This window comes from Staurois parvus, unplaced genomic scaffold (assembly GCF_062004578.1).
Source record: "Staurois parvus isolate SC_StPar_1 unplaced genomic scaffold, SC_StPar_1.0 ptg000124l, whole genome shotgun sequence".
Taxonomy (NCBI): Eukaryota; Metazoa; Chordata; class Amphibia; order Anura; family Ranidae; genus Staurois; species Staurois parvus.
Genome location: NW_028317920.1, coordinates 2,574,264 through 2,598,349, shown reverse-complemented (window position 1 = coordinate 2,598,349; position 24,086 = coordinate 2,574,264). Strand labels below are relative to the sequence as shown.

At 44.0% G+C, this 24,086-nt stretch overlaps 1 protein-coding gene across 7 annotated transcripts in view; it reads left to right on the top strand.

Moving 5' to 3' along the window:
* MITF (melanocyte inducing transcription factor) overlaps positions 1 to 24,086 on the top strand; it is a 351,656-nt gene that overhangs the window by 194,958 nt on the left and 132,612 nt on the right. For 6 of the 7 annotated variants that reach the window (XM_089672269.1, XM_089672274.1, XM_089672273.1 and 3 more), the window contains exon 2: positions 7,615 to 7,861. In XM_089672269.1, the coding sequence (XP_089528395.1) occupies positions 7,615 to 7,861 (247 nt within the window). The remainder of the gene's footprint in view (positions 1 to 7,614; positions 7,862 to 24,086) is intronic. The other variant, XM_089672270.1, reaches the window with a different exon arrangement.

Here is a 24,086-nt window from a genome sequence, read left to right as displayed (position 1 = left end):
GCTGGGGCTTGTAGTCCTCTTAATATATTATAGGGTTCATACAGGCCATACTGGGGCTTGTAGTCCTCTTATTATATTATAGGGTTCATGCAGTCCATACTGGGGCTTGTAGTTCTCTTATTATATTATATGGGGTTTATCCAGGCCATACTGGGGCATGTAGTCCTCTTATTATATTATAGGGTTCATACAGGCCATACTGGGGCTTGTAGCCCTCTTATTATATTATAGGGTCCATACAGGCCATGCTGGGGCTTGTAGTCCTCTTAATATATTATAGGGTTCATACAGGCCATACTGGGGCTTGTAGTCCTCTTATTATATTATAGGGTTCATGCAGTCCATACTGGGGCTTGTAGCCCTCTTATTATATTACAGGGTTCATGCAGGCCATACTGGGGCTTGTAGCCCTCTTATTATATTATAGGGTTGATACAGGCCATACTGGGGCTTGTAGTTCTCTTATTATATTATATGGGGTTTATCTAGGCCATACTGGGGCTTTTAGTCCTCTTAATATATTATAGGGTTCATACAGGCCATATTTGGGCTTGTAGCCCTCCTATTATATTATAGTGTTCATGCAGACCATACTGGGGCTTGTAGTCCTCTTATTATATTATAGGGTTCATGCAGTCCATACTGGGGCTTGTAGTCCTTTTATTATATTATAGGGTTCATGCAGTCCATACTGGGGCTTGTAGCCCTCTTATTATATTACAGGGTTCATGCAGGCCATACTGGGGCTTGTAGCCCTCTTATTATATTATAGGGTTGATACAGGCCATACTGGGGCTTGTAGTTCTCTTATTATATTATATGGGGTTTATCTAGGCCATACTGGGGCTTTTAGTCCTCTTAATATATTATAGGGTTCATACAGGCCATATTTGGGCTTGTAGCCCTCCTATTATATTATAGTGTTCATGCAGACCATACTGGGGCTTGTAGTCCTCTTATTATATTATAGGGTTCATACAGGCCATACTGGGGCTTGTAGTCCTCTTATTATATTATAGGGTTCATACAGGCCATACTGGGGCTTGTAGTCCTCTTATTATATTATAGGGTTCATACAGGCCATATTTGGGCTTGTAGTTCTCTTATTATATTATAGGGTTCACACAGGCCATATTTGGGCTTGTAGTCCTCTTATTACAGTATAGGATTTATACAGGTCATATTGGGACTTGTAGTTTCTTATTAATAATATAAAACACATACAGGTCATACTGGGACTTGTAGTCCTGCATTTACAATATACAGTGTTTATGGACTGTACTGGGACTTGTGGTCCTCCAGTCACATGTTATACAGTTTACACAGGACAGGTCAGGATTTGTAGTCTTTCAAACCTACATTGGAATTTGTAGTCCTCTAGTTACAATAAACATTGCGTATAGGCCAAGCTGGGCCTTACCTCCCATTCACATGCTGTACAGGGTATACAGGTCATGCTGGACCTTGTGGTCCCCATCCCACAATATATAGTATGTATATTGTACTATAGTCCTATAATATATAGAGTATACAGGCCAAGCTGGGCCTTGTCTCCCAGTCACATGCTGCACAGTGTATACAGGTCATGCTGGACCTTGTGGTCCCCATCCCACAATATATAGTATGTATATTGTACTATAGTCCTATAATATATAGAGTATACAGGCCAAGCTGGGCCTTGTCTCCCAGTCACATGCTGCACAGTGTATACAGGTCATGCTGGACCTTGTGGTCCCCATCACACAATATATAGTATGTATATTGTACTATAGTCCTATAATATATAGAGTATACAGGCCAAGCGGGGCCTTGCAGTTCCCCAGTGATACAACATACAGTGTATACAGGTTATGTTGGCATTTATAGTCCATCAGCTACCTTATAAATTGTAAAAAGGTCATGCTGGGCCTTGTAGTCCCCCAGTCATAAAGGATACAATGTATATGCGTGATGATGAAATTTATAGTCCTCCAGTTACGCTATACATTGTAAAAAGGCCATGCTGGGCCTTGTAGTCCCCCAGACACATGCACAGTGAACACAGGTCATACTGAGCTCCCTCAGTAGTGTTGCCACCTCATCCTCTTAAAATTAAATACTTGTGAATTGCACAGGTTTTGTGGTAGATTATGACAGTAAAATAAATTCACTCTGTGCTTTTTCTGCATTTATTTCAATAAAATCCCCCAAACCCCCGTTAGAAAATTCAGATTGCCAATGCTGGCATTTAGTAAGGACTCCTCCCTTGGCTACATTTGCACTTGAGCTGAGAGTCTTTGGTCATTTTTTAGGCGTTTTAAATTTTTATCAAATACAGATGTACTTTTTTGAGTGACATTTTCTAAGTCTACACCCAGTTGATAATTGGCACCAGTCATTATCCTAGGAGGGTCTATGTATAAAACATTCGCTAACCCAATGTCTTAACTATTTCCACAAGCATCACAAATGTTTACTGTAGTGTTTGTACTATCATTATCTCCTGTGACTGTCAGCTCCATCTAGTGGCTGTAATGTGGTATTTTTTTCAATCAGGAAAAATATTGCATTATGTCCACTAGATGGAGCTGACAATCACAGGAGACTAGTCTGTTACCAACAATACTGCAAACATTAGTGGTATCCATGCCATGATTGAGACATCTGCAAAGCAAAGTTTCCATACATAGACCCCCTAGTTTCGAGCATAGAAAGGCTTCTGGTGAAGCGTCAATTTGCACTTCAAATCACTCATTTGTGTAGTAAGTAAACCTGCTTAAACTTTTACCCTCCAATCCTGCAGAGGAATTTACATAATAAAAAGAGTGTGTTCTGTAGTCTCTGAGGAATTTGGGTGGCGAAACACGCATGCTTTGGTCAGATTTTAGTAACGTCACTACGTCCATGGACATCGAGGGACGTATTCCTCTGGCATGCCTCTTGGTGTGTTTTCTGTTTGGATGTTTCTACATTGTACTAATATGCACTTGGAATATATGAGTGCGAATGATTTTATTTATTTCTCAATCATTTATTTAAGCATTCTCTAAGTGTTGTCTTATCCCCTTGGTTACATACTGTATACTGTGCATATGGTGGATTGCTCCCCGTGAGATCTGTTATTCGGGGAGATTCAGTTGGGAGTGGAGGAACATTCTTAGAGTAGATCACTGTAAGTGCTCATTAACCGTCCTGAATTGGGAGTCAGATAAAAGGGTGAGTTGCTTTCCTAAAGGGCCCTGGTGCCCAACCTGTTGTCCAGGGGACTCATGTGGCCCTTTGGCACTTTTTGTGCGGCCCTTATGACCCTGTAGACACTAATCTGTGTTGCCCTGTTATAGCAGTAAACTTTAGTCTCAGGCAATGTGTCCAATCTATGGCTCCTGAGGTATGTCTCCAGTCTCCAACAACTCCTATATCCATAGTCTCTGACCATATATGGTGTCATGCCCATAGTCTTTGACCACCTTATGCCTATAGTCTCTGACCATCTCTTGTATCATGTCTGCAGTCTCTGACCATCTCTTTTATCATGTCTACAGTCTCTGACCAATTCTTGTATCATGTCCATAATCTCTGATCATCAAGATATGAGTATTATGTCTTTAGTCTCTGACCATCTCTTGTGTCACGTCCATAGTCTGACCATCTCATGTCTGTAGTTTCTGAACCTCTTCTGTATCATATCTACAGTCTCTGACCATCTCTTGCATCATGCCCATAGTCTCTGACCATCTTTTGTGTCATGTCCATAGTCTCTGACCATTTCATGTCCATAGTCTCTGATCATCTCTTGTGTCATGTCTACAGTCTTTGACCATTTCTTGTATCATGTCTACAGTCTCTGACCATCTCTTGTGTCATGTCCATAGTCTCTGACCATCTCTTGTGTCATGTCCATAGTCTCTGACCATCTCATGTCAATAGTCTCTGATCATCTCTTGTGTCATGTCTACAGTCTCTGACCATTTCTTGTATCATGTCCATAGTCTCTGATCATCTCTTGTGTCATGTCTACAGTCTCTGATCATCTCTTGTGTCATTTCCATAGTCTCTGACCCTCTCATGTCCATAGTCTCTGACCATTTCTTGTATCATGTCTACAGTCTCTGACCATCTCTTGTGTCATGTCCATAGCTTCTGGCCATCTCTTGTATCATGCCTGTAGCCTTTGACTCTATCCTGTTTTGTGTCTGTGGTGTTTGACACAGAATTTTACCTGCAGCCCATTGGTGATGTTGGGTGCCGTACTTGAGGTCCCCAATACCAGGAATGTTGAACACCATATAAGTGGTGGCACGGTTTTATGGTGACTTTGTTGCACAAGCAGATGAGGAATGAAGACAATCATGAGTTCAGGATAGACTGCACTTTATTATTTGTGGGTATATATTGCTATTGATTTATTTGTTGATTGATGCTTTATGTAGATATGAAGATTTCACCAAAATAAGGTTTACACGTGAACTAATAATTTTTATATATTTATATTACATGAATTGCTTACTTAACCCCTTTACAACCACACAACATATATGTGTGGGAAAGGGTGGGCTTTAACACCACACGCCACACATATGTGTCTCTGGGCGGCTGATGTTTATGTGCTGAGACCGTGCTCACTGTGCACTGCCAGCATAGGGACCAAGCAGTCAAAGATAGCTCCCAGTCCGGGCTAAAGGTTGGTAGCCAACGAGAGCGGCTTCTGATCATGTGACCACTGTTAAGCAGGCCATAGATGGATAGAATTTTGAATGGAAATACTTAGTAAAAGTGTTAGAAAACTTCATACAAAAATTCAGAGAACGTTCGGATGACGTTCGAAAGATGTCGTTTGATTTTGGAATGAATGAAATTTCCAGCTTGCTCCTTTTAATTTTTTCATCAAAAGTTCATCAAATGTTCAAAAATGAACATTTTTCTTAGAATATTTTTTTCCTAAGGATTTTTACTTTTACTATGACCAGCTTTACAGTGGTTACATGATTGCTGATCCTTCTCATCCCACAGGCATTCCAAAAATTTAAAAGCGAAGCCGGGGTGAGCAGGACGGCGTTAATATTCAGTTTTACTTTATTCTTTACTCCTAACAAACCTACTGTCCAAGGGTGACAACACTGCTCTTCTATAGATTCATTACAGTGAGCGTTGTCACCCTAGGACAGGAAGTATGTTACTAGTCCTGAAGTCCTGAGATACAGTGGGGCAAAAAAGTATTTAGTCAGCCACCAATTGTGCAAGTTCTCCCACTTAAAAAGATGAGAGAGGCCTGTAATTGGCATCATAGGTAGACCTCAACTATGAGAGACAAAATGAGAACAAAAATCCAGACAATCACATTGGCTGATTTGGAAAGAATTTATTTGCAAATTATGGTGGAAAATAAGTATTTGGTCACCTACAAACAAGCAAGATTTCTGGCTCTCACAGACCTGTACCTTCTTCTTTAAGAGGCTCCTCTGTCCTGCACTCATTACCTGTATCAATGGCACCTGTTTGAACTTATCAGTATAAAAGACACCTGTCCACAACCTCAAACAGTCACACTCCAAACTCCACTATGGTGAAGACCAAAGAGCTGTCGAAGGACACCAGAAACAAAATTGTAGACCTGCACCAGGCTGGGAAGACTGAATCTGCAATAGGCAAGCAGCTTGGTGTGAACAAATCAACTGTGGGAGCAATAATTAGAAAATGGAAGACATACAAGACCACTGATAATCTCCCTCGATCTGGGGCTCCACACAAGATCTCACCCTGTGGGGTCAAAATGATCACAAGAACGGTGAGCAAAAATCCCAGGACCACACCTAGTGAATGACCTGCAGAGAGCTGGGACCAACGTAACAAAGGCTACCATCAGTAACACACTACGCCGCCAGGGACTCAGATCCTGCAGTGCCAGACGTGTCCCCCTGCTTAAGCCAGTACATGTCCGGCCCGTCTGAAGTTTGCTAGAGAGCATTTGTATGATCCAGAAGAGGATTGGGAGAATGTCATATGGTCAGATGAAACCAAAATAGAACTGTTTGGTAGAAACACAACTCGTCGTGTTTGGAGGAGAGAGAATGCTGAGTTGCATCCAAAGAACACCATACCTACTGTGAAGCATGGGGGTGGCAACATCATGCTTTGGGGCTGTTTCTCCGCAAAAGGGACCAGGAAGACTGATCCATATACAGGACAGAATGAATGGGGCCATTTATCGTGAGATTTTGAGTGCAAACCTCCTTCCATCAGCAAGGGCATTGAAGATGAAACGTGGCTGGGTCTTCCAACATGACAATGATCCCAAACATACGGGCAACAAAGGAGTGGCTTCGTAAGAAGCATTTCAAGGTCCTGGAGTGGCCTAGCATTTCAAGGTCCTGGATCTCAACCCCATAGAAAACCTTTGGAGGGAGTTGAAAGTCCGTGTTGCCCAGCGACAGCCCCAAAACATCACTGCTCTAGAGGAGATCTGCATGGAGGAATGGGCCAACATACCAGCAACAGTGTGTGCCAACCTTGTGAAGACTTACAGGAACCGTTTGACCTCTGTCATTGCCAACAAAGGATATATAACAAAGTATTGAGATGAACTTTTCATATTGACCAAATACTTATTTTCCACCATAATTTGCAAATAAATTCTTTCCAAAACAGCCAATGTGATTGTCTGGATTTTTTTTCTCATTTTGTCTCTCATAGTTGAGGTCTACCTATGATGCCAATTACAGGCCTCTCTCATCTTTTTAAGTGGCAGAACTTGCACAATTGGTGGCTGACTAAATACTTGTTTGCCCCACTGTACTGACCCTAGCTCCAACAGTTTGATGCCCACGAGTGGAACTAGTCCTGAAGTCCTGAAATACTTACTCTAGCTCCAACAGTTTGATGCCCTCAAAGTCCATCATGGGCCTCGAGGGGAACTATTCCTGAAGTCCTGAAATACTTACCCTAGCTCCAACAGTTTGATGCCCTCAAAGTCCATCATGGACCTCGAGGGGAACTAGTCCTGAAATACTTATCCTAGCTCCAACAGTTTGATACCCTCAAAGTCCATCATGGGCCTTGAGGGGAACTAGTCCTGAAGTCCTGAAATACTTAACCTAGCTCCTACAGTTTGATTATCTCAAGGTCCATTATGTTCCTTGAGGGGAATTAGTCTTGAAGTCCTGAAATACTTACCCTAGCTCCAACAGTTTGATGCCCTCGAGGTCCATCATGGGCTCCGGCATCTTCTCTGGGTACCAGTCTTCAGCCCTTCATTGGAGATAATCTAAGTTCCATACATGTGCAGGAGTTCTTTCATCCCAGCACACAGGAACAGTGCCGTAGCATATTGTATACTGAGCTGCGCATGCACAGCTCAACATACATTCTAAGAAAGACTCCGGACAGACAGGTAGGTTGATTTTATTGCAGAAGAGGCATTCTGCAATAAACAGACTGTCTACTCACAAATGAAAAAAAAAAGTCCTTAATTCCGCTTTAAATTGGTCATTCCGGCTCTGCAATTGTACTTGAAGCTGAAAATGTCTTTGCTAGCCCGTTGATTCCCAACAGGTTTTAAAAGCAGAACCCTTTAACATGCTGGGTGAGCAGCAATGAGAATCCCCACTAATTAGGAGCCTATCTCTTGCCTTTTCACAGCAGTTCAGTCGAGCATCACGGAGCATCGAAGCCTCCACTAAGCTCCTCCAGCATGACATCACGGATTCTGCTACGGCAGCAGCTGATGCGTGAGCAGATGCAAGAGCAAGAGCGCCGTGAGCAGCAACAGCAGAAGCAGCAGGCAGCTCATTTCATGCAACAGAGAGTGTCAGCCAGCCACACACCAGCCATCAACGTGTCCACCAGCCTGCCCGCTGCTGCCCAGGTACCAATGGAAGTTCTCAAGGTACGTGACATTTTTTTTTCTCAATTTCAGCTGAATTGGTGCTGATTCTGTAGAGGAGGAAAACTAACTCACCTTCCATACAGAACAGTCTGGCTTACTTAGGAAGGCGATGCAAGGATCGTTCACGCCTCTTCCATAATAGAGAAACCGTTCAAAGTACAATCATAGGAAAGAGAAATAATGTGCCATAACTGGGGCAACCAATCAGGTGTCACCCTTTTAATTCTTGCTAATTATTATTAACACTTTTAATTCCCCAGGGCCCATTGAAAATAGGTCAAAGCTGATATTTGGACTTTTTTTTTTCGGATTCTGATTTTGCATATTGATGAAACTGTTCTGAACAATGTGTCTTTTTTTCCCGTACTTTATAATGAATTAGGATTTTACCAAAAAAATGAGAAAAAAAGTGCTTAGTATATACACAACCCTGCACCTGTTCGACCTTATGTTAGGATATTATTTTAGGAAAAAATGTTCTTTTCCCTTGGATGTAGCGACAAATCGGATACAAAGGTGCGTCCAAGATGCTGATCACCTGTTCATGTGCTATATTAATAGGCATGGCGCTGGAAGTACAGTACATCGGGTTTGCAAACTTGTCCTGATTTTCCTTTTGATATATTATTTGTACTAAAATTGGTTTGGATTAAGATTGGATTAAGATTGGTCTGTTAACTTTATATTAGTGAATCTCAAAGACAGATCAATGTGAACCAATCAATGATGTGATGAGTGTAGTGGGGCCGGGCAGCAGGTTAGAAATGAACAAGCTTTCCCCTACAGTCAGGAGCCTTCTAACGCTAAACCTTCACCTACCTAAACACGTACCTACCTTAACCCTCACCCACCTAAACACCTACCTAAACACTTACCTACCTAAACACTTACCTACCTAAACACTTAACCCTCACCCACCTAAATACTTAACCCTCACCTACCTAAACACGTACCTACCTAAACAATTAACCCTCACCTATGTAAACACTTAACCCTCACCTACCTAAACACTTACCTACCTAAACACTTAACCCCCACCTACCTAAACACTTACCTACCTAAACACTTAACCCTCACCCACCTAAACAGTTAGAAATGAACAAGCTTTCCCCTACAGTCAGGAGCCTTCTAACTCTAAACCTTCACCTACCTAAACACTTACCTACCTAAGCACTTAACCCTCACCTACCTAAACACCGAACCCCCATCTACCTAAACACTTAAACCTCACCTACCTAAACACTCACCTACCTAAACACTTAACACCTATCCCTTCCCTACTAAAACACAACCCCCATCTACCTAAACACCTAACCCTCACCTACCAAAAAAATTAACCCCACCTATTTGAACACTTATCACCTATCCCTTCCCTACCTAAGCACTTAACCCCCACCTATCTAAACACTTAACCTCCACCTACCTAAACACATAACCCCCAACCTACCTAAAGACTTACCTACCTAAGCACTTAACCCTCACCTACCTAAACACTTAACTCTCCCCTACCTAAACACTTACCTACCTAAGCACTTAACCCTCACCTACCTAAACACTTACCTACCTAAGCACTTAACCCCCACCTACCTAAACACTTAACCCTCGCCTACCTAAACACTTACCTACCTAAACACTTAACCCTCACCTACCTAAACACTTAACCCTCACCTACCTAAACACTTAACCCTCGCCTACCTAAACACTTACCTACCTAAGCACTTAACCCTCACGTATTTGAACACTTAACCCTCACCTACCTAAACACTTACCTACCTAAACACTCAACCCCCACCTACCTAAACACTTAACCCTCACCTACCTAAACATTTAACCCCCACCTACCTAAACACTTAATCCTCACCTACTTAAACACTTATCCCCCACCCACCTACACACTTACCTAACTAAACACTTAACCCCCACCTACCTAAACACTTAACCCTCACCTACTTAAACACTTATCCCCCACCCACCTACACACTTACCTACCTAAACACTTAACCCCCACCTACCTAAACACTTAACCTTCACCCACCAAAAACGTAACCCCCACCTATCTAAACACTTAACACCTATCTCTTCCCTACCTAAGTGCCTAACCTCACCTACTTAAACACTTAACTCTCACCTATTTCAACACTTATCACCTATCCCTTCCCTACCTAAACACTTAATCCTCACCTATCTAAAAATGTAACACCTATCCCTTCCTTACCTAAATGCCTAACTCTCATCCACTTAAACATTTAACACTTACCTATCTAAACAGTTAACCCTCACCTATTTAAAGCGGAACTATACTCACCTCCGATCCAGCAATGCTCTGTTCTGGAGTTCCCCAACTGGCTGCTGACATCTTCGGGTGGCCGACCACCGATTCCCGAACGCTAGCCACTGTCATTGGCTGGGCTGGGATAACGTAACTCCCACACATGCACAAGAGTTCCATCAAATTCGGCATTGCCTGCGCAGCTCACTGTACAGGGGTGAACGGGCAGGTAGGTAGCTTTAATGGAGAATAAAGAGACAAAGCATGTCTCTTCTGTATTAAAAATCCTGCCTGTCCACACATTGTTAATTTTATAAATAAAGGTCCACTTTAAGCACTTAGCACCTATCCCTCTCCTACCTAAGCACTTAACCCTCACCTGCCTGAACACTTATCACCTATCCCTCACCTACCTAAACACTTAACCCCCACCTACTTTAAACCGTTACACCTAACCCTCACATACCTAAACACTTAACCCTAACACTTACCTACCTAAACACTTAACACCTATCTAAACACTTAACCCTCATCTGCCTGATCACTTATCACCTAACCCTCACCTACCTAAACACTTAACACCTATCTAAACACTTAACCCTCACCTGCCTGATAACTTATCACCTAACCCTCACCTACCTAAACACTTAACCCTAACACTTACTTATCTAAATACTTAACACCTATCCAAACACTTAACCCTCACGTATTTGAACACTTAACACCTATCCCTTCCCTACCTAAACACTTAACCCCCACCTACTTTAAAACATTACACCTAACCCTCACATACCTAAACACTTAACCCTAACACTTACCTACCTAAACACTTAACCCTCATCTACTTATACACTTAACACCTAACACTCCACTACCTAAACACCTGACACTAACCCTCACCTACCTAAACACTTACCTAACACTCACTTAACACCTAACACTCCACTACCTAAACACCTAACACTAACCCTCACCTGCCTAAACACTCAACCCTCACCAACCTAAACACCTAACACTTAGCCCTTCCTTACCTTACACTTAACCCTTAGAAATCTAAACACACAAAGGAAGCAATACAAAGAGAACAGGATACTTTTTCATACAAGTACATGGTGCAGCAGGCACATATCAGGAATATGAAATGTTGGGTTTACATATTCTTTAATCTTCCCTTACCTAAACATTTAAACCTTATCTACATAAACACTTAAACCCACCTCCAAGAATCTTGAAAAATGTCCCTTGCAGCAGGGATGCAGCTGCATTGCAAGGTTTAGCTGCTTGTTTAGGTCTGAGGAGCATAGAAAAGATTTACTTACCCCCTCTGCACTGCTAGACCAAGCCCCACAATGTCTTCTTCCCCATGCTCCACTGGTGTAAATTCCTGATGTCATCAAGACCATTGTGGGGTCTATAGTCCTGCATTGGATGTGATGACGCAGAGGCACAGTCTACTGCAGGAGCATGGGGGAGCACCATCTGCAGGGGAGTGGAGGATCAGATAAGTAAAAGTGTTTTTACTTTTCCCTAGAATAAACGAGCAGTTAACCCTTCCAGTGTGGGCTCAACCCCACCACAATTATCATTTTTTAATTTCCTGGAGTTGGGCTTTAACCCTCACCCTCCTAAACACCTAACATTCAATCATTCCCTGCCTAAACACCTAACATTCAATCCTTCCTTGCCTAAACACCTAACATTCAATCCTTCCTTGCCTAAACACCTAACATTCAATCCTTCCCTGCCTAAACACCTAACATTCAATCCTTCCTTGCCTAAACACCTAACATTCAATCCTTCCCTGCCTAAACACCTAACATTCAATCCTTCCCTGCCTAAACACCTAACATTCAATCCTTCCCTGCCTAAACACCTAACATTCAATCCTTCCCTGCCTAAACACCTAACATTCAATCCTTCCTTGCCTAAACACCTAACATTCAATCCTTCCCTGCCTAAACACCTAACATTCAATCCTTCCCTGCCTAAACACCTAACATTCAATCCTTCCCTGCCTAAACACCTAACATTCAATCCTTCCCTGCCTAAACACCTAACATTCAATCCTTCCCTGCCTAAACACCTAACATTCAATCCTTCCCTGCCTAAACACCTAACATTCAATCCTTCCTTGCCTAAACACCTAACATTCAATCCTTCCCTGCCTAAACACCTAACATTCAATCCTTCCCTGCCTAAACACCTAACATTCAATCCTTCCCCGCCTAAACACCTAATCTTTTCTTACCTAAACACTTAAACCTGAACTCCGGGATAAGCAAATATTATCTAAATAAAAGAGGCATGTGTATTCTTATTGGATGTGCAGTAATCGAGTGTGAAGCTTTGCAGGAGCATCCTCCAATAAAGACCGCTCACTGCTGCTCTCTCTCCTTGTGCAGGGTGATTGGTCTTGTCTCCGCCCCCTCCTGTAGTTTTCTGCAGGCAGCCTGTAGTGGGTGGGACCTGCTGGGTTCTTACCAAAGTTTTGCTCTCTGTGCAGGCTATGTACAGCACAGTGATGATGTCACTACAACTTTGATATGGTTATATCTGGCTTTGCATGTAGTTCTGAGACCTGCCCAACTGGATACATTGGATCATTCACCAGGCTTACGTTGGCCATAGATGGTTTCAAATCTTGGCAGGTTCAGCAGGGACTGGCCGAGACTTAAACCATGTATGGGCAGGTTGATTCTGCACAAGTCGATCTATTGAACGACTTGGATACAACCAGCATGTTGGATTTTTACATGCGATTACTGTCAGCATCTATAGCCGCTAGCAATAATATCCGTGTTCTCCCTGCAGGGACAGCTCTCTGTGCCCTTCCATCAATGTTGCCAACCTTCCAGACTGAAATTTACTGACATTTTACGGGTACAGCCAAGTTTTTACTGGCATTTCCAAAAGTTAAAAAAATTACAGTTGTAAGTGCAAATTTCAGTATTTAGGGTGCAAACAAGTATAATATGCAATTGTCAACGTGATTTAAGGTAGATATTAAGGCAAAAAAACATTTATTTTTTTATTTTTGATATAGTGAGTAAGTTGGTCAGGGATAGGGCTCAGGCGCACACACAAGAAATGGACTCTCACAGTCAAGGGGTGGACTGACAACTCATGGGGCCTCCGGGCAATAGGGGATCATGGGACCCCTGTGTCCTTGCCCAAACTCAAAAAAGCCTATGAAAAAGGTGCCAGGGGCATCTCATCGGGCCCCCTACTGACCCCGGGCCCTCGGGCAGTGCCCTGAGTTTCCAAATGGTCAGTCCACCCCTGCTCACAGTGACAGTCTCTTTCCACGCCAGGTGGTCCCATCAGTCCATGGGGCTGACAGCCCCATTACCGGCTTGCCTTGCTCCCATCTCGCAGACCAATGCATGAGGCTCTGGCTCTTGGCTCCCTTGCACCATCACACAACACGCTCAGGCACCGACTATGCCAGACCCACCCCCAGCCGGTGCCATTTGAACGCACTGTAGCAGGCACTCGGACAGTCTCAGACGGCTCTAGACCGCAATGGCACAGTTCCGAGCCAAGCATCACAGCCAAATTTTTAACTGGCAACCTTTTCCTGTCACTGGCATTTACTGGCAGGAGAAAAGTACCCATTTTTCGTAAAAACACTGACAGTTGGCAACACTGCCCTCCACTGGGAGAACACGATAGCTCAGCAGGAGGGATTCCCCCATCAGGGATTCCCCACCCTTGGCTACAGGAAAGAAAATTGTATCTATGGCCTGCCTTAGCCCTTGCATGAGCTGGAAGCATGCTAGCATCCTTGTTTCCTTCTCATGTCTGCGTACAATAGATAATTGCGCTGGCTGAATTGAATTATCATTGCATACCTTTTAAAAATATACACAAGTAAACTAAAAGAATTTTTGGTAAATTCATTTAAATAATTTAAAGTTAGTTATTTAGGTAGCATTTAAAAGCAAATATCTAGTGTAAGACCCATAAAAATGCTTGGTAATACTATTGTTAGCCAGGAAAGCCTCTTCTGTGTGCCGTAGTTTTACTTTTTTATTGATCTCTCAGTTTTGTAGCTAAACTTTGTCGATGTACATAGGGTGTATTGACTGTTGTACTCAATTTTGAGAAGCCCCCGCTATATATGTGTCCCCATTCGCACAGCATATCTAACTTTAAAAAAATAATAATTTTTATCCATTTAGCCCTTTCTTTGGAGCATATTTATACATAGGACACTACAGACAAGTTATTGCCTTGCATAGATGGCAATGTACAGATAAGAGACAGTTTTAAAGTGCATCAACATACAATGCAGAACCAAAGCCTTCAGGGCTCATTTGCTAGGAAAGATCGTGTTCAGATCTAGTTCACAACTGATAATGAAAATTGCCAGCACAGTACAGGCAGAGTTAATTATGGTAATCTCCCTAGCCCCTTCTAAAAGCTGAAGTTTAGGTATGGCAATTTTTACATGGTTACCTTGCTCCAGCTTGGACCAATATGTTCCATACCTTGTGGTCCCTGTGGAAGCTGTTCAGCATGGGACCTGGAAGCTAGTGGAGATCAATGTAGTAGCAGTGTCTACTACAGGGATTTCCAGCTTCCACAGGGATCTCACAGGTATTGCATATACACACTTACATTGGTCCAAACTAGAACAATGTAACTATAACAATGTAACTGCCTAAATTTAAGTTTAAAATTGATTCTAAAGACTGAAGGTTTTATTTTTTTTTTACCTTCATCCATTCTTTGTGTGACGCTAAAAACCTTCAGTCTGCAGAAGCCCCCCTAATACTTCCTGAGCCTGATGTCAGTCTGGCGATGTGCATGGGAGCCCCGGCTCTCCCAGGTCTCTCCTTCCTCATTGACTGAAACACAGTTGCTTTCAATCACAACCTGTGAGGAGGGAGTGGGGGCCAGGTAGAGCCATGCTCTACTGTGTGTGTGGACACAGAGAGCGGGGCTCAGGAGCAAGAACGCACCAGTCCCTACAGCAAGTGACTTGCTATGGGGGCATTGGTTAGGGGGGAGGAGCCAGAAGCGTCGGCAGAGCTCTGTGCTTTGTGCAAAACCATTACACAGAGCAGGTGAGTATGACATGTAAAAAAAAAAGCAAAAAAAAAAAAGCCTTTAGTGTTACTTTAACCTCTTGCCGTCCGCCTGCTGTTTATAAACGGCAGGGCGGTGGCAGTCCAGGGGCGAGTTGCCGTTCCTAAACGGCACCTGCCTTTTCTAGCTGTGCGCGCTCCCTGGGAGCGCGCAGCACCGCGATCTGGTGCCCGCTGTGTCCTCCAGACACAGTGAAACACCGATCGTCGGACGGGACCTCTGTACCATGGTGACACTGTACTGCTAGGGTGACAGTATGTAAAAAAAAAAAAATAATAATATAAAAAAAATAAAATAAAAATGTTTAAAAATTATAATTTTTGGTTATAAACTAATTTGGATTTTTTTTTTTACTAAAAAATAACGGAATAAATTTTGGCCAAGATTTAGGATGAAATATTATTTATTTGCAAAATTTTATTAAAAAAAACACTTTTTTTCCAAATTTTTGGACTTTTTCATTTACATAGTAAAAATATTAAAAATCCCAGAATAAATACCACCAAAATAAAGCTTTATCTGTCTCAAAAAAATGGTAAAAAATTCATATGGGTACAGTATTGCATGACCGCGCAATTGTCATTCAAAGTGTGATAGCGCTGAAAGCTGAAAATTGCCCTGGACAGGAAGGGGGTAAAAGTGTCCGGACAGGAAGTGGTTAACATTACATAGAACGGAAAGATTTTTAAGCAAGAAAAAGGCAATTAAAAAGGTAACCTTCAATTTTTATTTTTTATTTTAATTTTGCTGTGTGAATGGGAACATGATGTAACAAATATAAAGGAGGTGTAATCGCAATATGGCTGGAAAAGTGCAAATGCCTTTTAAGCCCCACAGCCCTGCCTTCTCTAGCTTCCGTCCTCATGCACACTGGACATTTTTGCCTGTTTTTTGTTTTTGGTGTTTTTTTTCTACAGCCAGTAAACCCCCCGGCATGTTATCCTATGTGTCTATGCACACATAGACTGGAATCAATGTTTTTTGGCTGGAGAAAAAATCCAGAACTAGTGGGTCTCTAGAGGAGTTTTTTAGCTATAAAAATGCTCTAACGCTGAAAAACTTGGCAAAACGCGTTAAAATGCTGCAAACCGGTGTTATTGGATGTTTTTTGTTAAAAAAAAAACGCTAAAAACCGCAAACGTGAAAAAACGCTGCTAAACGTTAATGCAAAAATGCTAAAAAAAGCTGAAAAAAAACCTCACATTTTTAACGTGACTTTACGCAGCTAACGTTATCAGTGTTATCAAAACTTCCAGCGCATTGAATAAGTGGAGACAAGTCACCTTTATGTTGGCGGGGATGTGGAGAGAGAGGTACAATGATACACTTATGGTGGGAGTGTCACAAAATTCAAGAACAATGGGAGGGCATAGTGAATATACTGTATTTTTCACTCCATAAGATGCACTTTTTTCCCCCCAAAAAAGGGAGGAAAGTGTCAGTGCGTCTTATTGAGCGAATATAAAGCGGCCGGTCCGGTATTTCTGCCGCCACCATGTCAGAATACCGAGTTGGCCGCTCAGCTGTTCTCTGCGGCAGGAACTCACCTGTTCCTCGGTCCAGAGCTGTAGTCTTCCCGCGCCGGCTTCTTCCCGCCCCGGCATCTGTGACAGCCGGGTGCCCACTGCGCATGACAGGTCCCAAAAGACGCCGGGCCATTCACAAAGCACAGCGCTTCTCGCGCATGCGCAGTGGGCACCCGGCTGTCAAAGTCGGGTGCTCACAGTATAGGAAGGAGAACTCCGCGGAAGTGGGAGCGGGTACCTGTCAAATTCAGGTACCCGCTCCCCCTCCCTCCCTCCCTAAAGGTCCGCAGTCTCTGCTCATCTCCTGTACTGTCTGCAGTCTCTGCTCATCTCCTGTACTGTCTGCAGTCTCTGCTCATCTCCTGTACTGTCTGCAGTCTCTGCTCATCTCCTGTACTGTCTGCAGTCTCTGCTCATCTCCTGTACTGTCTGCAGTCTCTGGTCATCTCCTGTACTGTCTACAGTCTCTGGTCATCCCCTGTACTGTCTGCAGTCTCTGGTCATCTCCTGTATTATGTCTGCAGTCTCTGGTCATCTCCTGTACTGTCTACAGTCTCTGGTCATCCCCTGTACTGTCTGCAGTCTCTGGTCATCTCCTGTACTGTGTCCGCAGTCTCTGGTCATCTCCTGTACTGTGTCCGCAGTCTCTGGTCATCTCCTGTACTGTGTCTGCAGTCTCTGGTCATCTCCTGTACTGTGTCTGCAGTCTCTGGTCATCTCCTGTACTGTGTCCGCAGTCTCTGCTCATCTCCTGTACTGTCTGCAGTCTCTGGTCATCTCCTGTACTGTTTGCAGTCTCTGGTCATCTCCTGTATTATGTCTGCAGTCTCTGTTCATCCCCTATACTGTCCGCAGTCTCTGGTCATCCCCTGTACTGTCCGCAGTCTCTGGTCATCTCCTGTACTGTGTCCACAGTCTCTGGTCATCTCCTGTACTATGTCCGCAGTCTCTGGTCATCTCCTGTACTATGTCTGCAGTCTCTGGTCATCTCCTGTACTATGTCCGCAGTCTCTGGTCATCTCCTGTACTGTGTCCGCAGTCTCTGGTCATCTCCTGTGCTGTGTCCGCAGTCTCTGGTCATCTCCTGTACTATGTCCGCAGTCCCTGGTCATCTCCTGTACTGTGTCCACAGTCTCTGGTCATCTCCTGTACTGTCCGCAGTCTCTGGTCATCTCCTGTACTGTGTCCGCAGTCTCTGGTCATTCCCTGTACTGTCTCCGCAGTCTCTGGTCATCTCCTGTACTATGTCCGCAGTCTCTGGTCATCTCCTGTACTATGTCCGCAGTCTCTGGTCATCTCCTGTACTGTGTCCGCAGTGTCTGGTCATCTCCTGTACTGTGTCCGCAGTCTCTGGTCATCTCCTGTACTATGTCCGCAGTCTCTGGTCATCTCCTGTACTATGTCCGCAGTCCCTGGTCATCTCCTGTACTGTGTCCACAGTCTCTGGTCATCTCCTGTACTGTCCGCAGTCTCTGGTCATCTCCTGTACTGTGTCCGCAGTCTCTGGTCATTCCCTGTACTGTCTCCGCAGTCTCTGGTCATCTCCTGTACTATGTCCGCAGTCTCTGGTCATCTCCTGTACTATGTCCGCAGTCTCTGGTCATCTCCTGTACTGTGTCCGCAGTCTCTGGTCATCTCCTGTACTATGTCCGCAGTCTCTGGTCATCTCCTGTACTATGTCCACAGTCTCTGGTCATCTCCTGTACTATGTCCGCAGTCTCTGGTCATCCCCTGTACTGTGTCTGCAGTCTCTGGTCATCTCCTGTACTGTCTGCAGTCTCTGGTCATCTCCTGTACTATGTCCGCAGTCTCTGGTCATCTCCTGTACTATGTCCGCAGTCTCTGGTCATTGGTTCAGAATATTTTTTTTCTGAGACTTGCCTTCTTTTTGGTACCGAGTTTTCGGTTAAAAAATATAAAAAAAACTGGATTATTGTATTATTTAAATGCAGCGAAGGGACTGATACCCAAGTTTTGGAAGAAACAACAGGCACCGAAAATAAAGGATTGGGTAGAAAGAGTGGAGAAGATATATAGAATGGAGGAACTTTGCCATATGGAGGAAGATAAAATGGAGGTATTGTGTACAAGTTGGGAAAAGTGGGAACAATTTAAAAATTCAGAGGTATACCTAGAATATGTGAAATAAGGAAAAGAAAAGAAAGGGGATAAATATAGTACAGTATAATAACAGTAATAGCTAAGGTTCAGGATTTCTAGAATGAAGTTAAAAATGCATAATCAAAGGGTGGTGGGGGGGGGAATAGGTAAGGGAGGGGTAAAAGGTCACCGAGATTAAGGTTCTTTTTGGGGAGTGTTATGACAGAAATGTGTAATGTATACTGTCTGTTTTATTACATTTTGTACATTTAATATGGTGATTTGAAAACAATAAAATATTTAAATTAAAAAAAAAAATAAAAACTTCCAGTGTGCATGAGGACTAATGCTGAAAAATGCTTTAAAACTTGGTAAATTGAGTTTTTTTGAGCAAAAATGTTATTTATTTTTCTTGTGTGTAAAAACCGCTAAAACTGCAGACGTGGAAAAATTAAACGCGGCCAAACTCCAATACAAAAACGCTGAAAAACATTTTTAACGCGACTTTACACAGCTAACACTACCAGCGTTACTAAAATGCCCAGTGTGCATGGAGCCTAATAGGAATGGGTAACTGGCCAATGAAGCACTCCGAGTGGACAGGAATACAATGGCTGAGCAGAGTTTCACACTTATCTAGGTACATGCTTGCTCCATACGGGGGCGGACTGACAACTCATGGGGCTCACGGGCAATAGGGGATCATGGGGCCCCTGTGTCCTTGCCCAAACTCAAAAAAGCCTATGAAAAAGGTACCAGGGGCATCTCATGGGGCCCCCTACTGACCCCGGGCCCTCGGGCAGTGCCCGAGTTTCCAAATGGTCAGTCCGCCCCTGCTCCATACTAATTACTCATTAAACAGAAAAGTCATAAAGTGAGTGCGACAATCCAGGAACTCCAGGAACGGAACCTCTGCAATTACTTATATGACAAGTTTACGGTAAACCCCCATACATTGTGAAACATTACCTGTGTGGACGCTCCATCCTTTGGATCTCTACGGGTGATTTTTTTATACAGTAAGATTAATGTGTCCCTACTTCACAAACCATAAGGAGCAGGTAAGGCTGCTCCAGACTATTCATTCTGAATGTCTTGCTGAATTTGTTTGTAATCTTTGTAAGAAAAGTGTAGAGTACAGGCAGGGGCGGGTGCGGGGGGGGGTGCGGCACGCACTGGGTGACACCAACCGCATGGGTGACGCTGGACCTGCTCCAAAAAGGTAAGTTGTAAAGAAAGCCGACGATCCCCGCAGGATGGATGGGACCTGCGGATTGGGGAGAATAATGGATTGGACTCCGATTCTTTATGCTCAATCCGCAGATCTGAACAATCCTGCGGGATCATCGGCATGCAACCTATACAGGGTGACACCGGACCCGCTCCACGAAAAGGTAAGTTGTAAAGAAAGCCGACGATCCCCGCAGGATGGATGGGACCTGCGGATTGGGGAGCATATTGGATTGGACTCCGATCCTTTATGCTCAATCCGCAGATCTGAACCATCCAGCGGGGATCGTCGGCATGCAACCTATACAGGGTGACACTGGACCTGCTCCACAAAAAGGTAAGTTGTAAAGAAAGCCGACGATCCCCAAAGGATGGATTGGATCTGCGCATTGAGCATAATGGATCGGAGTCAGTCCGATCCATTATGCTCAATCCGCAGATCTGATCCATCCTGCGGGGATCGTCGGAGGGGGTGTCACCAAGTGTTACCGCACCGGGTGACACCAACCCTAGGAGCGCCCCTGAGTACAGGTATATCGTGCTAACCTTAGTGTAATATGATATACTACATATATATATATATATATATACTGAATATAAATATTTATACTTTTTTTTACTATAGCATATTTATGTCTGTCTATCTGTGTGTATCTCTCTCTCTCCCTCTCCCTCCCTCTCTCTCCTTCTCTCTCTCTATCTCTCTCCCTCTCCCTCCCTCTCTCTCCTTCCCTCTCTCCCTCCCCCCCTCTCCTCTCTCCCCCTCTCCCCCCCTCTCTCCGCCCTCTCTCTCTCCCTCCCCCCTCTCTCTCCCCTCTCCCCCCTCTCTCCCTCTCTCTCCCCCTCTCTCTCCTCTCTCTCTCCCTCTCCCCCCTCACCCCCTTTCTCTCCCTCTCCCCCCCCTCTCCCCCCCTCCCCCCTCTCCCCTCCCTCTCTCTCTCTCCCTCTCCCCCCTCTCTCCCCCCCCTCTCCCCTCCCTCTCTCTCTCTCCCTCTCCCCCCTCTCTCCCCCCCCTCTCCCCTCCCTCTCTCTCTCTCCCTCTCTCCCCTCTCTCTCTGTATATATTTATGTATCTTTCACTCTTTTTCTCTCTACAGCTGTAGCAGTGTATTAAATATAATTGCTGCATTTGCTGTTTACAGTAGTAATGTGGTACAGTGACAGTTCTTTACTACTCTCTTTATATCAGTGCAAGTTTTTGGACGGGGCTTTGTGAATAGACTTTCTTTGAAAAGCAAATTGGGATATATAGGGAATGGGTTCTCCAAGGGAGCGTTAATGAGTGCTCCCAATGTTGGGAAATCTCAGTGTGACCTTGGCACTCCATCTGGAAGGTAGGTGTGAAGTAGGTGCATAGCAGAGCACTCCGGCAGTGCCAATGTGTTCACTCGGCGTGGGGAGCCGTCCCTGCCAGGAGCACACAGTAATTACTGCTAGCGGCTAGAATAACCGCTAGCAAGTATTTCCATGTAAAATCCAACAAGCTGGTTGTGCCCAAGTTGATCAGTCAATAAACTTCGGTACATTCAGCCTGCCCATAGATGGTTCGAGTCTCAGCCAGTTCAGCAGGGAATTCGAACCGTCTATGGCCGGCTTAAGGGAGGTTATTCCCAATGACCAAAAATATATAACGGACATTTTTCCCAGTGACATCACACTACTGTACCATGAGCTGTACATATAGTAATTATTAATAGGGGTTCCTCAAGCCTACAAAGTTTGTTCATGTTAAAAAAGGTTGAGAAAGGCTAATTTAATGGGCCACATAAGGAGCCTACCTCACCAATTGGGCCTCTTCAGTACTCCCAATGGACTTTTTCTGATCCTTGTCAGGCATGCAGCTCTCTATCTATGGATAACCGTATTCTGTTGATTTTCTGGAGCAGGCACACAGAGAGGGTGCTAAATGCATTTATACAATACATGGAACCTATTGAATAAAACTGCTTAAACTGTTACCCAATCAGATCCGATCTTTCATTATTACAGCAAACAAGGGAAGGAACCTGATTACTGAGGGTACCAACTCAACTCATTATTTATCCAGCTTTTAATAGCCCCCACTAAAAATCATAGCTTTAGGCTATTCATAGATACTTAACTACACGCCCCAGCATATTTTTCAGCTCCCTGGCTGACCTTACATACGGATGGAATGATGGAACTTGTATCTCCAATAACCAGTTACCAGGGGCGGACTGACCATTTGGAAACTTGGGCACTGCCCGAGGACCCGGGGTCAGTAGGGGGCCCCATGAGATGCCCCTGGTAACTTTATCATAGGCTTTTATTAGTTTGGGCAAGGACACAGGGGCCCCATGATCCCCTATTGCCCGGGGGCCCCATGAGTTGTCAGTCCGCCACTGCCAGTTACCCTTCACCTACCCTAGCACCTTCAAATCTGCATTCTAAAATATGTCCATGAACTATGGCAGAGCATATCAAATAAAAAACAAGGAAAATTAAGTCAAAACTTAGAATTATGTAACCATGGCAAGAAGATCAATAAAAAGTAAATACAAATATACATTTCCAGAAAAATGGAGCCAAAATGATCCTTTTCCCTAAAAATCCCTCCAGCAATTGTGCTGTGTTGTCTCTGGCTCAGAGGAATTGCTGGGTACACAAGCATTCATTCCTTGTTAGATGAGGGATTGGTAGGGGCTTGTTAGGCTCTGGGCACCACAGGGACATGCAGCTTCCTAATTACTGGAAAATTCGCCTTGCTTAAGAATAGATTTAATTTCACACATTGAGAATTAGACCAGACAAAGTAAAACAACACAATGCATCTTTATCAGACAGCCGGGCTCCACTGCTCAGAGATGAGAAGGAGTATTATTTGTGGATGAGACGTAGAAAAACGCTTGAACGGGGTTACTTTTTACATTTTCTTTTTTACTTGCATGTGTGAATATGTAGAAAATGTATAAGTGGGATTTAAAATATTATTTGGTATTGCCATCTGTGTATTCACCTATTCTATTTGTCCTTTTGACCAATCATCATCGGCACTGAAAATAATGGGAAATTAAACATTTTTTCAGCTGTCTGTTGAGCAACAGGGTTTATAGTGTCCCTTTTACAGGGACAACTGTCTAAAACAGCATGTCTCTAAACTAGGGGCCACATTTATCCCAACAAAACCTGGCCCCGAGCTAGGGTCAGGAGTGTATACTCAGACAGTTGATCTCCACTTCCGATGGGAACCCTGATGTAACGTGAAATTCTGATAAAGACCCTTATGTAAGGGGCAGGGGCGGACTGACAACTCATGGGGCCCCCGGGCAATAGGGGATCATGGGGCCCCTGTGTCCTTGCCCAAACTAAAAAAATCCTATGACAAAGGTACCAGGAGCATCTCATGGGGCCCCCTACTGACCCAGGGCCCTCGGGCAGTGTTTTCAAATGGTCAGTCCGCCCCTGGTAAGGGGGGACTTTGATATATAAGGAGAGCTCTGAAGTAATGCGGGGCTTCTGATGTGAAAGGGGGACTTTGATGTGATGGGGAGCTTCTGATGTGAAGGATGGACTCTGATGTAAAGGGGGGACTTGTGATGTGAAGAGGGGACTTCTAATGTGATGGGGGGCATTTGATGTGAAGAGGAAACTTAAAATGTAAAGTACTTTGTTGGAGCATGTTTATTTATTTGCTTCAACTTTATTTAGCCCACAAATATTTGTAAAAATTACGATATGGCCATCATGCTAAAACATTTGGAGATACCTGGTCTAAGAGAAGGTTTCCCTTAGCTTGGATTCTGCTCTACAAATGTTTTTATTCATTTTCAAATTGTATAACAGAAGTGTACAGATTGTCATGTACAGGGGTGGACTGACCATTTGGAAACTCGGGCACTGCCCGAGGGCTCGGGGTCAGTGGGGGGCCCCATGAGATGCCCCTGGTACCTTTTTCATAGGCTTTTTTGAGTTTGGGCAAGGACACAGGGGCCCCATGATCCCCTATTGCCTGGGGGCCCCATGAGTTGTCAGTCCGCCCCTGGTCATG